This window comes from Chamaea fasciata, unplaced genomic scaffold (assembly GCF_029207755.1).
Source record: "Chamaea fasciata isolate MVZ Bird 193981 ecotype frontalis unplaced genomic scaffold, bChaFas1.0.hap1 SCAF_5, whole genome shotgun sequence".
NCBI classification, from domain to species: domain Eukaryota; kingdom Metazoa; phylum Chordata; class Aves; order Passeriformes; family Sylviidae; genus Chamaea; species Chamaea fasciata.
Genome location: NW_027094090.1, coordinates 71065388 through 71079475, shown reverse-complemented (window position 1 = coordinate 71079475; position 14088 = coordinate 71065388). Strand labels below are relative to the sequence as shown.

The 14088-nt window shown below is 39.1% G+C and overlaps 1 protein-coding gene across 4 annotated transcripts in view; it reads left to right on the top strand.

The window, feature by feature from the left end:
• The window catches only part of BCAT1 (branched chain amino acid transaminase 1), a 60961-nt gene extending 47329 nt beyond the window's left edge, over nucleotides 1-13632 (top strand). For all 4 annotated transcript variants that reach the window (XM_066184398.1, XM_066184399.1, XM_066184401.1 and 1 more), the window contains 3 exons: nucleotides 915-1055; nucleotides 2212-2286; nucleotides 6361-13632. In XM_066184398.1, coding sequence (XP_066040495.1) covers nucleotides 915-1055; nucleotides 2212-2286; nucleotides 6361-6402 — 258 coding nt within the window. In that variant the 3' untranslated portion in view covers nucleotides 6403-13632. The remainder of the gene's footprint in view (nucleotides 1-914; nucleotides 1056-2211; nucleotides 2287-6360) is intronic.
• The last annotated feature ends 456 nt before the right edge of the window (nucleotides 13633-14088 follow it).

Here is a 14088-nt window from a genome sequence, read left to right as displayed (position 1 = left end):
GACATCTGTCTGTTTCCTGTTCCTGTTCTGTAATGTACCAATCCAAGAACTTATTAGGACACTTGGGACTAGATCATACCTTGAAATGCAGCAAACTCTGCCTTACTGTATTCAAAGGCTTTTTTGCAGCCTGGGTAAGGATGCTACACAGCCAAAGGCTTATCAAGCCCAGTATCCTGCCTCCTGGATTTGCCTGGGATTATGCTTAGAGTGGGGTAACAGGACTACCATGTACATGAATTAAAAATTTCAGAGTCTGTTTATTTTTTTCTTGAAACACATCCCTTAAATTGATTCCTATGCATTCTTCAACTCTTGTAGAAGGTAAAACACTTCCAGTATTAAAGCTATGCAGTGCAAATAGCTTTACTCATGCCTGCAGTAGAGTTAATTTTTGTATGTGACAGCTGTGTGCTGATTACAGTGGGAAGTTTCACTAGGGATTAAAAAAATACATCACATAAATTGGCCTGGCAGATGAAATTAATCAGCAGAATGTATCTTGCTTAGGAATTGTCTGAGAGTGGGATGTAAAAGCTCTCTTGATATAGTTGAGTAAATTTTGGACAAACTCTAACATGCTAGAGACCATGAGTAGAGAGATCCAGTGTCCCATAACAATTCTTCTTTGTTATTCCCTAATATACTGATATTCTGCACCAAAACATAGGGAAGTGCCACTTAATCATCAGCATGGTATCTGGCAAACCACCGGCATCTTTGTAGGGCATTCTTTTGATGAAAATCTACCTTGTGTGATACAGGGATGTTTGAAAAGATGACTAGATCGGAGTCAAAACTTGACTTATTGTCAGTAGGCTAAAAGTTATACTGGAATTGTTTCAATGTAGAAAACAAAAATACTAATGTTTTGAAACTTTCTACAATGTTTATGTTTGCTTCTTCTTGTGCAGGGAGAATTCAAAGTGTCTGAGAGATACATCACCATGAGTGATCTGACAGCTGCCTTGGAAGAGAACAGAGTAAAGGAGATGTTTGGTGCTGGAACAGCTTGCATTGTATGTCCCATCTCTAAAATTTTATATAAGGGCAAGGTAAGGAAATGTCTCCTTTTTTTTACCCCTTTCCTTCTTTCTTCTGAATTTTATCACAGTTAATTGCAACTTGAGCCAAAACCAAGGGAAATAGAAAAAGTGCACTGCCTGGAAAGATGAACAGTGTCAGTATGTTGTTTTCCAAGTGAGTTACTGGTTGCCAGAAGGGAACTTTCCCTCTTGTCTTCTGGGTTTTTTCCTAATAGCTGAAAATACAAAATCTCAAGTTCTGGGAAAGTGAAAGAAAAAAACAGTTCCCAGCCTGTTTGCAAATGTAGAAAAATACATTCTCCCGCATTTCTTTTATTCACCATTTTTTGCTAAGGTACCTGGGAAGGGTGAGGAGAGAAAAAGACTTTCACAGGGACCCAAATTTCTGAGCCAGTGCTGTCCTTCCTTCTCAAGTTCCTCTCTTCTTCACCCCTCATTGCAGGGATCCCAGCTCTGATGGAAGAGCTGTTTCAGGATTGTTCACAGCTGCTTTCATGTACTATTCACCATATGAGAGATTTCTCCTGCACAGGTGGAATTCCCCTGGCATTCAGACTGTTAAGCCAGCTTGGTGCTATTTAGTCAGCACAAAGTTAGTTCAGAGGACTAGAGGTAGTGCAGCTGCATAAAGGGTTGTGCTTTGTCCATTAAACATAAGTACAATAAATATCTTTTAGATGATGCTTCCTGAATGAATAAAATAGAATAAATGTATTGCTGTTACCTGCTGCTAAGATAATATGAGACATCGATGTGCTGAGTGATAAGTACTGTAAACACAAGTGCTGTATTTCTACACAATATGCTTTGAAATTAAATACTTCATATAATGTTGCTACTCTTGCCTGCACAATATTCCCTCCATTTTGGACAGATCTCTTGGAAGGCTTTGATTAGCCTTTATTGAACAACAGCATAACAGTTTAACTTTCCACTGGCTTAGCAATGCCCTCCTGTTTAAAAAAAACCCAACCAACCAACCAACCAAAACCCCAACAAAAAACCCAAAACTAACCTCCTTTTCCTACTCATAAGGAGGGCTAGCCAGCATGATAAATATTTATTAAAATTTTTGGCAACTATAGGGTATTCGTATATATTTAAAGTTATTATTACATCTCGTTCTTTTTCTTTCCCCTTCTCCCTCGCCTTTATTCCACGCCAGCACTTGCACATTCCAACTATGGAGAATGGGCCTGAGATAACAACCCGTTTCCTGAATAAGCTAAGTGATATCCAGGTAAGGTGTTCCCTCTTCTATAAATACAGATAAAATAAGAACAGGTGAACATTCGAAAGGAGTGGAAAATAATCTTTTTGGTAGTAATGCTGTAGATAGCATTATATAATAATGCAGACCCTTTTGTCCAGTGTGATTATTCTGTCAATTTTATTTCTTTGAGAACATATGATAGGGATGAGGTACAGTATGATTTTTCCCAGTTCATCTTGGAAGCTGGGTAAGAGTTGCAAGATATTACTGTTACCAGTGAAATCTAATACTGTTGTTAGAGGTTGCTTTTTAAAGGGAAAAAGACAGGATTATGAGGCATCTTAACCACAATCACAAATGAGTACCGGTTAATCAATAGAGAGATGAGTGAGGGGGTTAAACACTCACTGGGCACAGCCAGCTGATCACCATTTCCATTTCTCATTATCTTCCCAATCACAAGGTCATTTCTCATTCTTAACACAGTTCTTTCCTCTGTCATTTGCTAAATATCAAAGTCTATTTGGAATCTGTGCTTTATCTCCATGTCTGGGTGTAGGAACCAATACCATTTCAGGTGAGGTCAATGAGAAGCAGGTGATGGCCCTTCTTATTTAAGTTGTCTGGGTTTTTTTCCTTATTTAGTGTAGTTTATGGTGTGGGATTTGGGGTAGAGGGTCTTGGCAAGTTACAAAGCCCCTTTATTTAAGATCTGATAGCAGTTGCTTGGCAGTATTGCCAGGATTTCTTCAAATTGAGTCTGATGGTTTCCGTTCTACATTTTTGGCTCAAAGCGTTCTTAGATTTGCCACTAAAATTTTCATGTTCCTGCCAGTAATCCTGTGATCTGTGTCTTTCTCCCTTGAGGTAGTGAGCAGCATAAGACAAATTTATCCAGCCTTTTTCCTGGGGCATCCTTCCCTGCCCTCCCTGATCGCAGAATGTCAGAATGGGTCAGGCTGGAAGGGCCCACAGTGCTGTCATCTGGTCCCACCTCCCAGCTCAGGCAGGGCCATCCCAGAGCACAGGGCACAGGATTGTGTCCAGACAGTTCTGGAATATCTCCAGTGAGGGAGACTCCACGCCCTCTCTGGAAAATCTGTTCCAGTGCTCGGTCATTGCACAGTGAAGAAGTTTTTCCTCAGGTTCAGGGGGAACTTCTGGTCATCAGTTCCTGCTCATTGCCTCTTGCCTTACCACCCTGGTTTTCCACCACCAACCAAGGCTCAGGAGGAGGCTGAAGAAGTGTGGATTGTTAATAAACATTATCTTTCTTGGACCTTTTCACTTTACGTGCCTGTTGATGTGGACCTTTTCACCTTACAGCTGTGTGTGTAGTCTGTGTTCCATAGTTATATGCCAGGAGTAAATTTGTTTCTCCTGGAAAATGCTGGACTATTATGTATGTTTTTAATTCTGGGTTCTCTTCCTTCTTTAAAAGAGGATCAGTAGAGTTAGATCACATAATCATTGGAAGCATGATTTTAAAGAGATTGGTGGTTGCTTCCCCATTAAGAGTCAATCAGTGGTTGCTGGTTGTGTTTCTGCACCTTTCTGTCTGTGGAGAGATGGGCTCATGTCCAGAAGGACCCTGTGATGTTGCACAGAAAACAATGTTGGGACACAAAAAATGGGCTATATAATAATCTTAAGATGTCAGAGGAGAATCTTTGAACAAGATCTTCTATATTCTTTACCAGGAGAAAAAAATAGCAGATCTCTTTGCATTATCACTGCATTACTGACGTATCATTTGGACAATCTGAGGCTATAATTCCAAAGAATCTTCCAGTTCTGAAGAATAAAATGCAATATAAATAGCAGTCAAACACAGCTTTGGTCTCTGTGCTGTTCTGTTCCTGAACTGGGGCAGTGTATCCATTTCATGCTGATCAGTGGGAATTTGTAAAATGTAGAAATTCTCAGCCCCACCGTGTCCTGCATGTAAACCTGTGACCAAAAGGTGCAGAGGTGCAGGCTCCATATCCGCTGCCATTACACCGGTTCCCTTGTGTGCAGTACATGCTTCTTTTATTATTTTCAAATTCTCTTCATTATTGTGTTTCCAAGTCTGTTTTCATGCTGCCTGTTGTTCTTTTGCAAGTCTGCTGTGTTCAGTGGGATGCTTTAGATGTGAACAGATGTTCAGTGGAACCAGAGCTGGAGTGACAAATTAGAAACTCATGGGCAGAACTGATTCAATTTCTCATGCCAGTTGAGAGAGACAGTGGTGACACTGCACTACACATTTCCCTTCCTGTCACTCAGTAGATATCATGATTACTAAAGGCTGATAAAGACTTCAAATTAAAGAGCACACATTATATAAATTAATGGTGTGCTTATGAATGAATTAGTAATAGAACACTCTTCCATAGCTGCTTAAGTTAGAAGATTAAGGAACGAGGTTCTTTTCTCTGGGAATATACTCACTGAAATACCACTCAGCTATTTCTGTGGGTTTGCATCCATGCTTTGAGAATAAACAAGCTTTTGCTATGCCCTTTAAGACATAGATTAAGCTGCAACTTGAAAGGGATGGATAGAAATTAAGGTATATTGCTTATGCTACATGTTATCAAATGCATTTAAACACTGCAGGCAAGGCAGCAGAGAAGAGACATTTAATCAAACCCCCTTTCTTTCTCTGGGCAGTGGAAAACAACTAGAAAGGACCATGTATGTGTTAATTTTTACAAAGAACAACCTAGAGGTGGTGGACAGTGAAAGAGGGATTGGATTGACTAGCCTGAGATCACAAAGCCCTTGACAGAATTAAAAAAACAAAGCTAAACCTGCTTTTATTAGCAGAAAGAAATGTTCTTCATTGTGGTATTGCATCTTCATTCCCCTTTTAATTCTGGAAGCAGGTGCAAACTCTAGTCAAATGGTAGCTGGGACCGCTCCTTGCAACAAGGTTCTGTATCAGAAAATTAGATGATACTACTGCCTAAAGACAGCAAAATTTACAAATAACTGCAACTGCAGAACAGGAGCAGCAGAATTAATAATGAAAAGAAAAAGTGGATGTGATACTTGTGAAGGTCAGTTAGAGGTGTAAAGAGTAAAACTCCTTGACTGCTGGAGTAAAGAGTAAAACACAAACCCAGTAAACACCATTCCTTTGTGGATCTAGAAGTGTGTTTCTTCTGGCTCATCCTGGCTCATTTGGAGCTGTGTCTTTTCCCTGTTTAAGTGACCTATTATCTCTTTTCCTGCTGATGCAGAACCTGTATTGGAGGGACTTCCTTTTTTCCATTCTGGAGAAATTAAGTGATCTTTTCAGCCTACATAAAGCCTCTAAAATCAGTCTTCATTTCTTGGTTGAAAGTGTTTTTGAGCTCCCTGTATATAACACTTATAAGGGAAAGGACTCCCAGCTTCCGTCTGCTGCTGTCTCTCCACCTCTGAATGATTTGCCTACTTGAGCCCTGTGTGTGTTTTAGGGTCTCTCTGGAGCATTGTTTACAGGACTGGTGACAGAGCTTTAGAACATGGAACCAGTCTATCAATCCAAAGTGCTGCCTTGGGGCTGTATCCTCCCCTGGAAGGGGATACGGCTGCATGCCATAGGTTGCCTTCATTTCTGCTTGGTGATCCCATTCGTTTGTGTACGGAAAGACAACTTGTTTTATTTTGGATTACAATTCTCCCTAATTGTACACTGTGGTATTTGTGGTGGTTTTATTTCACATTCAATCAGAATGTTATAATAAAAAGCCACCTTGACAATAAAAGGAAATAAAACGAAATGTGTTTGTTTATTGGAGCTTGGGCAGGGGCATGCTTTTGAGTGAATTAGTGAGCAGGCCTCAGGGAGTAACTGCATTAAACTGATGGAAGTGAAGCAGGACTGTTCTGTGTCATCTGTAATGAGTATCAGCATTGCCCCTTCCTAAACCAGCTATTGTAATATGGGTAAAGCAAGCTACCTTTAGTCTGTGCCCAAATCAAAGGTAAGTAAAGGCATGAGAAATAATGTAAACTATTATCAGAGCAGTGAATATGAACATTTCTGAGGATAGACCTAAGAAGCTATCATAAACCTACACTGATTCTTTTAACTTTTATTCTTAAACTTCCTTTTTTGCTCTGTTTCAGTATGGAAGAGAAGACAGCGATTGGGCAGTGCTGGTGTCATGAAGGTGGCTGAGCTCAGATTCTCCAGACAGATCTGACATCTGAATAATGACAACTTCTGTAGCTGCCAGTGTGTAGCATAGTCTCAGTATCAATTTGCTCCCCCAGGATGATTGTTTCCACAATCTGGCAAACGTGAACACAATCATTTTGATTTCTACTGTAATCCTGTTGGTAGAAGCCTGTCCTCTTGGTAGAGGTGCTAAATGTTAGCAATAGAACTTTCCTAATGGTTTTCTTAGTGCCTCCTTACATACAGTCTAAAAACTTGTAAAATGCTCTTCAACTGCTCTTCAGTTTGGTTTGTTTACTGCCACCATCAGCAGAACATGTGTCACACGAGGATGTTGCCTGTTACGGAGTTCTGTTGACATAATTCTGCCTTTTGCTCTGTGCTTGGGAAAGAAATAGGTTTAGCCACACACTCCATCCTTTCTGCTCTGCTTGTATGGGAGATTCCTGAGTTTGCACAGTAGGTGCCCTTATACTCTGTCCAGTAACTCGGGCCTTTAGCCCAAAGTTCTCTGAGTCAGTCTAGCCTGCAGGATGGTCCCTGTTGGCCTATTGCCCCTTCCCTCCATGGGGATTTGCAGTGGCTGCTTGGGCAGTGCAGAACTCTCTAGTAGTTGGGTACATCCTTCTAGACATGATTTAAGAGGCTCTGTCAGGCCCTGCTGAGATTGAAATTCCCCTTTGGCCTAGCAGAGCTGGGCTCTGCATACACAGTGTTGCCTTCCAGGTGAGTGTCTAGAAAATGAGATTACACAACTTTGGCTGTGAAAATTAAACCACACTTCACAGCAACCAAACCTTTGGATTGAGGAATTTTGTTCATCATCACTCATGTAATTTAGGTCAGAAAAATGGTTTTCTTGCCCCTTTCACATGCTTGCTGTATCCAGCCTCCATTGGCACGTGTACTGTAGAAGGGCCCTCCTGTCAAGGAACAAGCAGTGTTGTCAACAGAACAGAAAATATCTAGAGGGAAAGAGATTTCATTCAAACCCTGATTCCATTCTGGTTAAGCAGATAATTCATACAAATGCTGTTTTCTCACATGCAGCTTTGGTACTTTGGAAGCAATACAGAGCATGTAGCCCATAGCTGGGGAAGTAACTTCTGCAAATGTTCACTAACCATCATTCTGTAATATTTATTAGCTTTCTCCTTCTGCACACAGCTTTGTTGAACAGCTTTAAGATACCTCTTGCCAAAAAGGATAACCATATTCTGTATCAATGTTCCAAAGTGCTACTTCAGTATAAAACTGGTGGAACTTTATTGACACTTTATTGGGGTCCTATAAGAAGTAAAAGTGAAACATTTCTTGTTCTAGTTTGCGGTAGAGATGCACCAGTACTAAGAGAAACATTTAGCACTTTAATTTTTTTAAGACCTACAGTATCTCTCCCATGCCTAATAAGTCCTTTGTAGTTACTGGCATTTGTTAACATAGTTTAAGGAGGCAAAATATAATTTCTAGTGGACCATCCATGCCTTATGCAGCTGTTAAAGAGCAGCCTTATGGCTTCCTGTTCAATTTGGTCACATTTTGAAGTCACCTCCTTAGCCATCACTTTTTCTACTCCCTCAGATCATGATTTTTCCTGTTTTTGACTGCAGTCCAATCTGATCTTTTAATGAAGAACAGTTGAAGGTTCTCTCTGACAACGTAACTATTGTTAAAAATTGATAATTTTTTCTTTAGTCTACAATTGCAAGCACAATTTGTTGTTTCACTTACAGTAGCCATAGTGTTGTGACCATTTGAATCTGTATCATGTGCTGGTCTTTGTTCAGTGTCTTACTATGTGTTATAAGCTGCTGGTAGTCTTTATTTAATTAGATGGCTGGAGAAACTAACATGGGGAATATGTCTAGATGCAGTATGAGGTAGAGAGTTTTATCCAACAAGACCAGTATGAAAAATAAAGAGTGCCTTTAACCAGAGTGTGGCATGGAGCTCTCTAAAGATTATGTAATGAGCAACCATTTATGGCTTACTGATACTGAACTATCTAATCTTTATTTTTAGTTCATCTTTGATTTAGCAGCAAATGGAAAAGTGAAAATATCTAACTTCAGATGCATGGCAAAGTGGTTGTGCAATGCCTTTACATCTCAGCTTTGATAGAGTTGATACATGATACCATATATCCAAAATCCCCATGAAGGCCTCAGTATACCAGCAGCAATCTATCCACTAGGCAGAATGAATAAGGACCAGTTAGAAGAATTATTGTATTGAAATGTAAACCTGAAAGTTGTGTAAAACTTTTCTTAAATTGGTTGCAAGTCATTTAATGTGAAGAAACCAGGTGGTTTCATTTGTTATGTTTTACACTGACCAGAGAGACACCTCTTTTTTTCTGCTGATGGAGACTTCAAAACGAGGAGGATTGATAGTGGAATGACCCACAGAAATGAGTTGTCTTTTCTCACAGGGAAGAATGAAAACATGGAGTGTGTGTATTGTTGTCTTGAACATCTTGGTTAATTGCCTTGCTCTGTGTCAGCTGAAGGCTGTGCTTGTTTCCAAGTGCAATCCAGGGGAATAGGTTTTAGATTTTAAACTTTGAAACCTAAATAAGAGCGCTGACAGGTCAGTATAGTACAGGAAATTCTTCTGATGTTGCATGCTGTCCTACTCTGAATTCTGGTTGTGTGTTTTATCCCCTTAACCAAAGGAAAGAAGTAACGTGTAAATAACAATCAGTATTTGATATTTCATTCTCCTTGTTTTTGCTTGTAAAATTTAGGAGGAACTGTGGTATTCCCTGAGCTAGTAACAGATTGTAAAAGAACATCTGCACATCTTTTCTCCATGTGCCCTATTTGTTTAATTGCAACAGATTTACATAGAAAGAGTATGGTACATCATAACTAGGCAATTACCCATTCTTCATCACTTAGTTATGGTTCTGGTAATTGATCGTTTAAGACATAAGATAGTCTAACATTAGGAAAATTTGAAACTGTTCAAAAAAGATCAACAAATTAATATTGTGTGATATTTGCATAATTGGCTGCAATTATTTAATGTTTAATTGGGTTGATCAAATGAGATTCAGCCTTTCACATGCTTGTGTTTTACAAACACTGGTACTTTAAAATGATAATAATGAAATCTAATTTTCATATGTTATTTCTTCTCCTCTTCATTCTTTTGATTATTATTTTCAGTATTGAGCATGTCCTTAATTTTCAGTTTGGTTAGCATGATTCATGACTAGGAAAAAAGTCCTTCAAATAACAGAATTTTCATGAAACTGGCATTTCATACAAGCTGTTCTGGTGCCAAGAATTATGGCTTCAGCAACTGGCATTACTTAGCCAGATTGCTAACTGCAGTGAGGGCAAATTCACTGAGAATCGACAGGGACAGACCCAGGTGAAAATGCTAATAAAGGTTCCTTGGGTAGATAATGTGTTACAGCAGTGCAAAGCAAACATGATTTTTCTGGGGTATAGAAGGGAAGACTGATAACACAAAAGCAAGGTAGTGAGATCTCTGTGCCCAGCCATTGTTTACACCTGTTCAACTATCTCAAGCCAAAAAGCAGTTATCAGCCACTCCTCTTTGTACATAACCTCTTGTTTGGGTTTGCCTAATTCAACATAGAGATGTCATAGATCCTTTTCTGTATAGTTTTATTATTTATCTTCAGGCATGAAGGAATTTGGAAAAATGAGATACATGAAAGTAATTTGGAGTGCAAATTATTTGAAATGTTTGTCTTCCAAGAGGTAGATAGAGAAGCAGCTGGGACTGATCTCAGAGCTGCTTAATTAGAGGAGGAACCCTCTTGAATTCAATGGCCTCTCCAAAACAATCTGCATTATCCCAGCAGATTTCTGAGTGTGAACTGTCTGTTTGCTGTGCCTTGCTGTGGAATAGAGTACAGAGATGTACAAAGTTGGTGGCACAGCCTGGCAGATTGTGGTACACTGTCTTTCTCTGCATGGAATTGACCCTACTGAGGATAAGTTTTAATGTTCTTAGTGGCAGGCTGATATCCTGAGAGGTGGCAGCTGTAAATGATGGCTGAGCATGCCCTGAGACAGTTGCTGCCCTGTTCCTTGCTGTCTTTCTCTCCCTTTCACACTGACTTGCACCCCTTTTTCCTTCTATTGTTGTCTCAGATCTAAAAGTGACTATTTAAACAAATTTACATTCTTCTTGCTTTTAGGAGTAGTGACAGTTTAAAAAAAAAAAAGTAGTTTTTTTCATATTCCAAGTGTTGAGGGATCAGAACTGTGCTTTACCACCAGAACATGTAATCTCTGAACAGACTCCCACTGGCTTTGTGACCCTGGGAAAGTTACCTAAACTCTTTATAAATGCAGTCATAGTACTACCACTTATACCACTTTCAATTCCAATCCAAACTTTTGCTTAAAAACTTATTTCATTACAGATCAAATTAAGCTTTCCAGAAAAAGCTTTTTCAGCAACGAGAAATATGCCATGTAAAGTCCAGTATTTCAAGGATTATATTAGGATAAACTAACTTGGTACTGCAGAGAAAAATGTTATTTAAATGAGAAATACATTCAAGGTTTGCTGCATAAACTCATAAATGTGTAACAAACGTAGTTCAGAATATAAAAATAAGCATACAGAATTATCTTGACAAGAGAAATTCGCCTCAGACTGGGCTATCCTATTAAAAAAGTGATGCTTGAAGGAATCATAACACTCTCAGTGTAAAGTCATTAGCATGGGGCTGTCTTAGAGGTGCACTTGGTCATGTAGCGCCGAGACAGACCTCTTTATCGGTCTTGACCAAAAGTTGGCTGAACTGCAATGCTTGCCCAATTTGGAAGTATGAAAGGCCTGTGTCCTACTGTATTTTGTCTCTATCCTCAGGATCTGGAAAATAACTCACAGGTCCTGAATCATTTAAGCTCAAAAACTTCTTAATAAGTTCCTTGTATTTTTAGCCATTAGAGAATACTGGCATTGCATTGGTGAAAAATACTGTTGTAGCAGTCCTCCTGTCCATGCCTTGCTTTGAGAATGATTTTTATTAGTAGGAATTCCAGGATATTTTCTCTGACTGTGCAAAATCTGAGTGCCATCTATAGTACACTTGGCAAATATATCCCCATCTCCATAAACAAAACTAAGTGGACCATTACCTTGAGCTCGAACAGTCAAGTACATTAGGACTTAGCAAATGAGGAGCAGTACTAAATTGCAATAGTAAATAGATTTGAAATAAGATTAGTGAATGGATTTGGAATTAAGTTTTGGAATTACTAGCTCAGATAAACAGAAATCTCATTAATCACACTAGCAAGGTTAACCACACCCAAATATACTAAAAAAAATTAATGGTAATTATATTCACCAGTAGTAACAGCATGGTTCTCTCTGAACATGAATTTATACTCTTTGATTATCTTAAAACTTAATTTATCCTGTCTGATTTTTACCACAGTCCTGCATTTTCATGCCATGCTTTAAAAAAAAAAAAATCTCTTAAATTTCGTGTTCATGGGAAGATTTTAAGGAAGATTTAAGACCTTGATTTTAAATTTTAAAGCCTTCAAAATACATGCAGGGTAAAGTTAAGGTACAAACAGGGAAGACAGCTTTGTGGAAGTATTTGACTAGTGTTCCAAATGGTTTACCAACACTGTCCATTTTTGGTTTTTACCAAAGAGGTATGCAGGGAATATTTGATAAAATAAGCTTACTGCTTGTTTTTCTAAGCAAGAGTTGGGGAGTTTTCTAAGAGCTGGTTCTCTTAACACTAACTCTTTATAGTTCTTGATTCTGTCAGGCTTAGAGCAGTCATTTCAGGCGGAGATGGAGGAGCTCAGAAGCTTATCTCAGGCGGTACTGTCTTGCAGAAACAGATTTTCTGTCATTTTATGATCAAAGTGATCGAGGTATGAACATGGAATCTTTTAAACTTTGCACCTTTTTACAAAAATTTTTCATTTTAGAATTCTGATACGGTGTTGCTGAACTATTGTCTCACACTATCGTAGTGCAGTAGCTTATAGGAAGAAAGCAAACATTCTTATTCTTTATGTAAATCACCTTCTTTCTGTATGCCAAATCCCCTGCTCACTATGATTTGGTCACCACTAGAATCGTGATCACTTCAGGTGAAATAGCTGCAGCCTACTTGTACTAAAACTAAGTTCTTAATGCTGGCAGCAAATGCCAGAGCAGTAAGTGAAAAGTCTGCTGTGTCCAGAACAGGCATGCCAGGAGCAAGAGTGAAAATAGCCATCGGGTCAGTGAGGGCAGAATTACATCTTCACCATCCTTGTTCAGTCCAGCTGAGACTATCCAGGTACACCAGAAGTCTAGCAGGATCAGAGACTGATGTTGATATTTAAGAATGCTCTTACTCAGTTGCTTAAGTACTATGTCTGTGCCTACATTTTCAACTTGGGCCCCTGTGTCTTAACTGAAACCTCAACCTACTTTTTGTATGTTGTAAAAGGTGGAATATTTGGTTGAACAGGTAATGCTCCATACCATCTAACAAGTCGGTGATATATTCTCTTCCCATAATGTGTATTGAGCCCAGTGGTTGACTGGAAGGAGACAAGTAGGAGACAAACATCATTAATAATTTTATAGTGAAGGATGTTCACAAAGAGTGGATCTACTCCCTTTGTCCCCCGGGGAGATGGCTTGGACTCACCTTGGCCACTGAGTGACAAAATGTAAAAGATTCTTTGCCATAATGGTGACAAGTAAGAGTTTTATCTGAAGCTATTTACAAACAGTTTCTGTTGGAAAGCAAGAAGTTGCCATCTACTTGACCTTTGAGGCATTTAGAAGGGCGCAGTAGTAGTTACATGAAATGGTAGCACGTAAGCAGTGGGAAGTTAGCAACTTAGGGAGAAGTAAACACCTCTGTAGGGTCTCTGTTTTCTCAAATGTTGAAAGTTAACTGGGTATTTTACAAGAATCTGAAGCATATAAAAGCAGTAAAGGACAGATGTGTGAAAAAGTACTGGATAAACGAAAGGAAACTCTACCTCATTCTTCTCTAAAGGTTTTGCAGAAGCACAATTAAGCGCTCCTAATGGCATTGTTACGTACCGACCATCTGGCATGAAAGAAGCACTATATTTGTATGTCTATAAATCCTGTAAGAACTGTATTTTGCTGGCAGTAGAAACAGTCTATACTATTTGCAGTTTTCCTCATCAAATCTGTAATTATGCAATGTTTCTGTCTCCAATAAAGGAATTTAATTGGCACCTGTTTGTGGCGTGTTATGAAATCATCGGTGTTGAGTACAACTAACTAAATGTAATTATCCCGTAGATGGGAGCTGCTGTGAAATAAATTCTTGAAGGCTGGATTAATTTTTTTTTTTAAAAAAACTCTCCTGAATAAAGTGTGGCACGTAAGAGCAGCAAAGCAAGGCTCAAGTGGCAGACGTGCACCTACCCTGCCAAGCCTGGAGGCTGAGCCAGTTGTCTCACAATAAAATGTTGGACAAATTAAGCAGCGTAAGTACCTACCTGCTAACTGTGTAGTCATGAAACAGTTTTTAATATGCCAGGACTGTGTAGCAGTTGATTGAATACAGCTCCCATTCTGAGGGTTTGGGGGTGATGAAGTCAAGGGAAAGAATGCCAGAAAGCAGCTTTATACTTGGAGCACTTATTTCACAGGGCATTTTTGGACAGTCATTACTCCGGACTATGTCA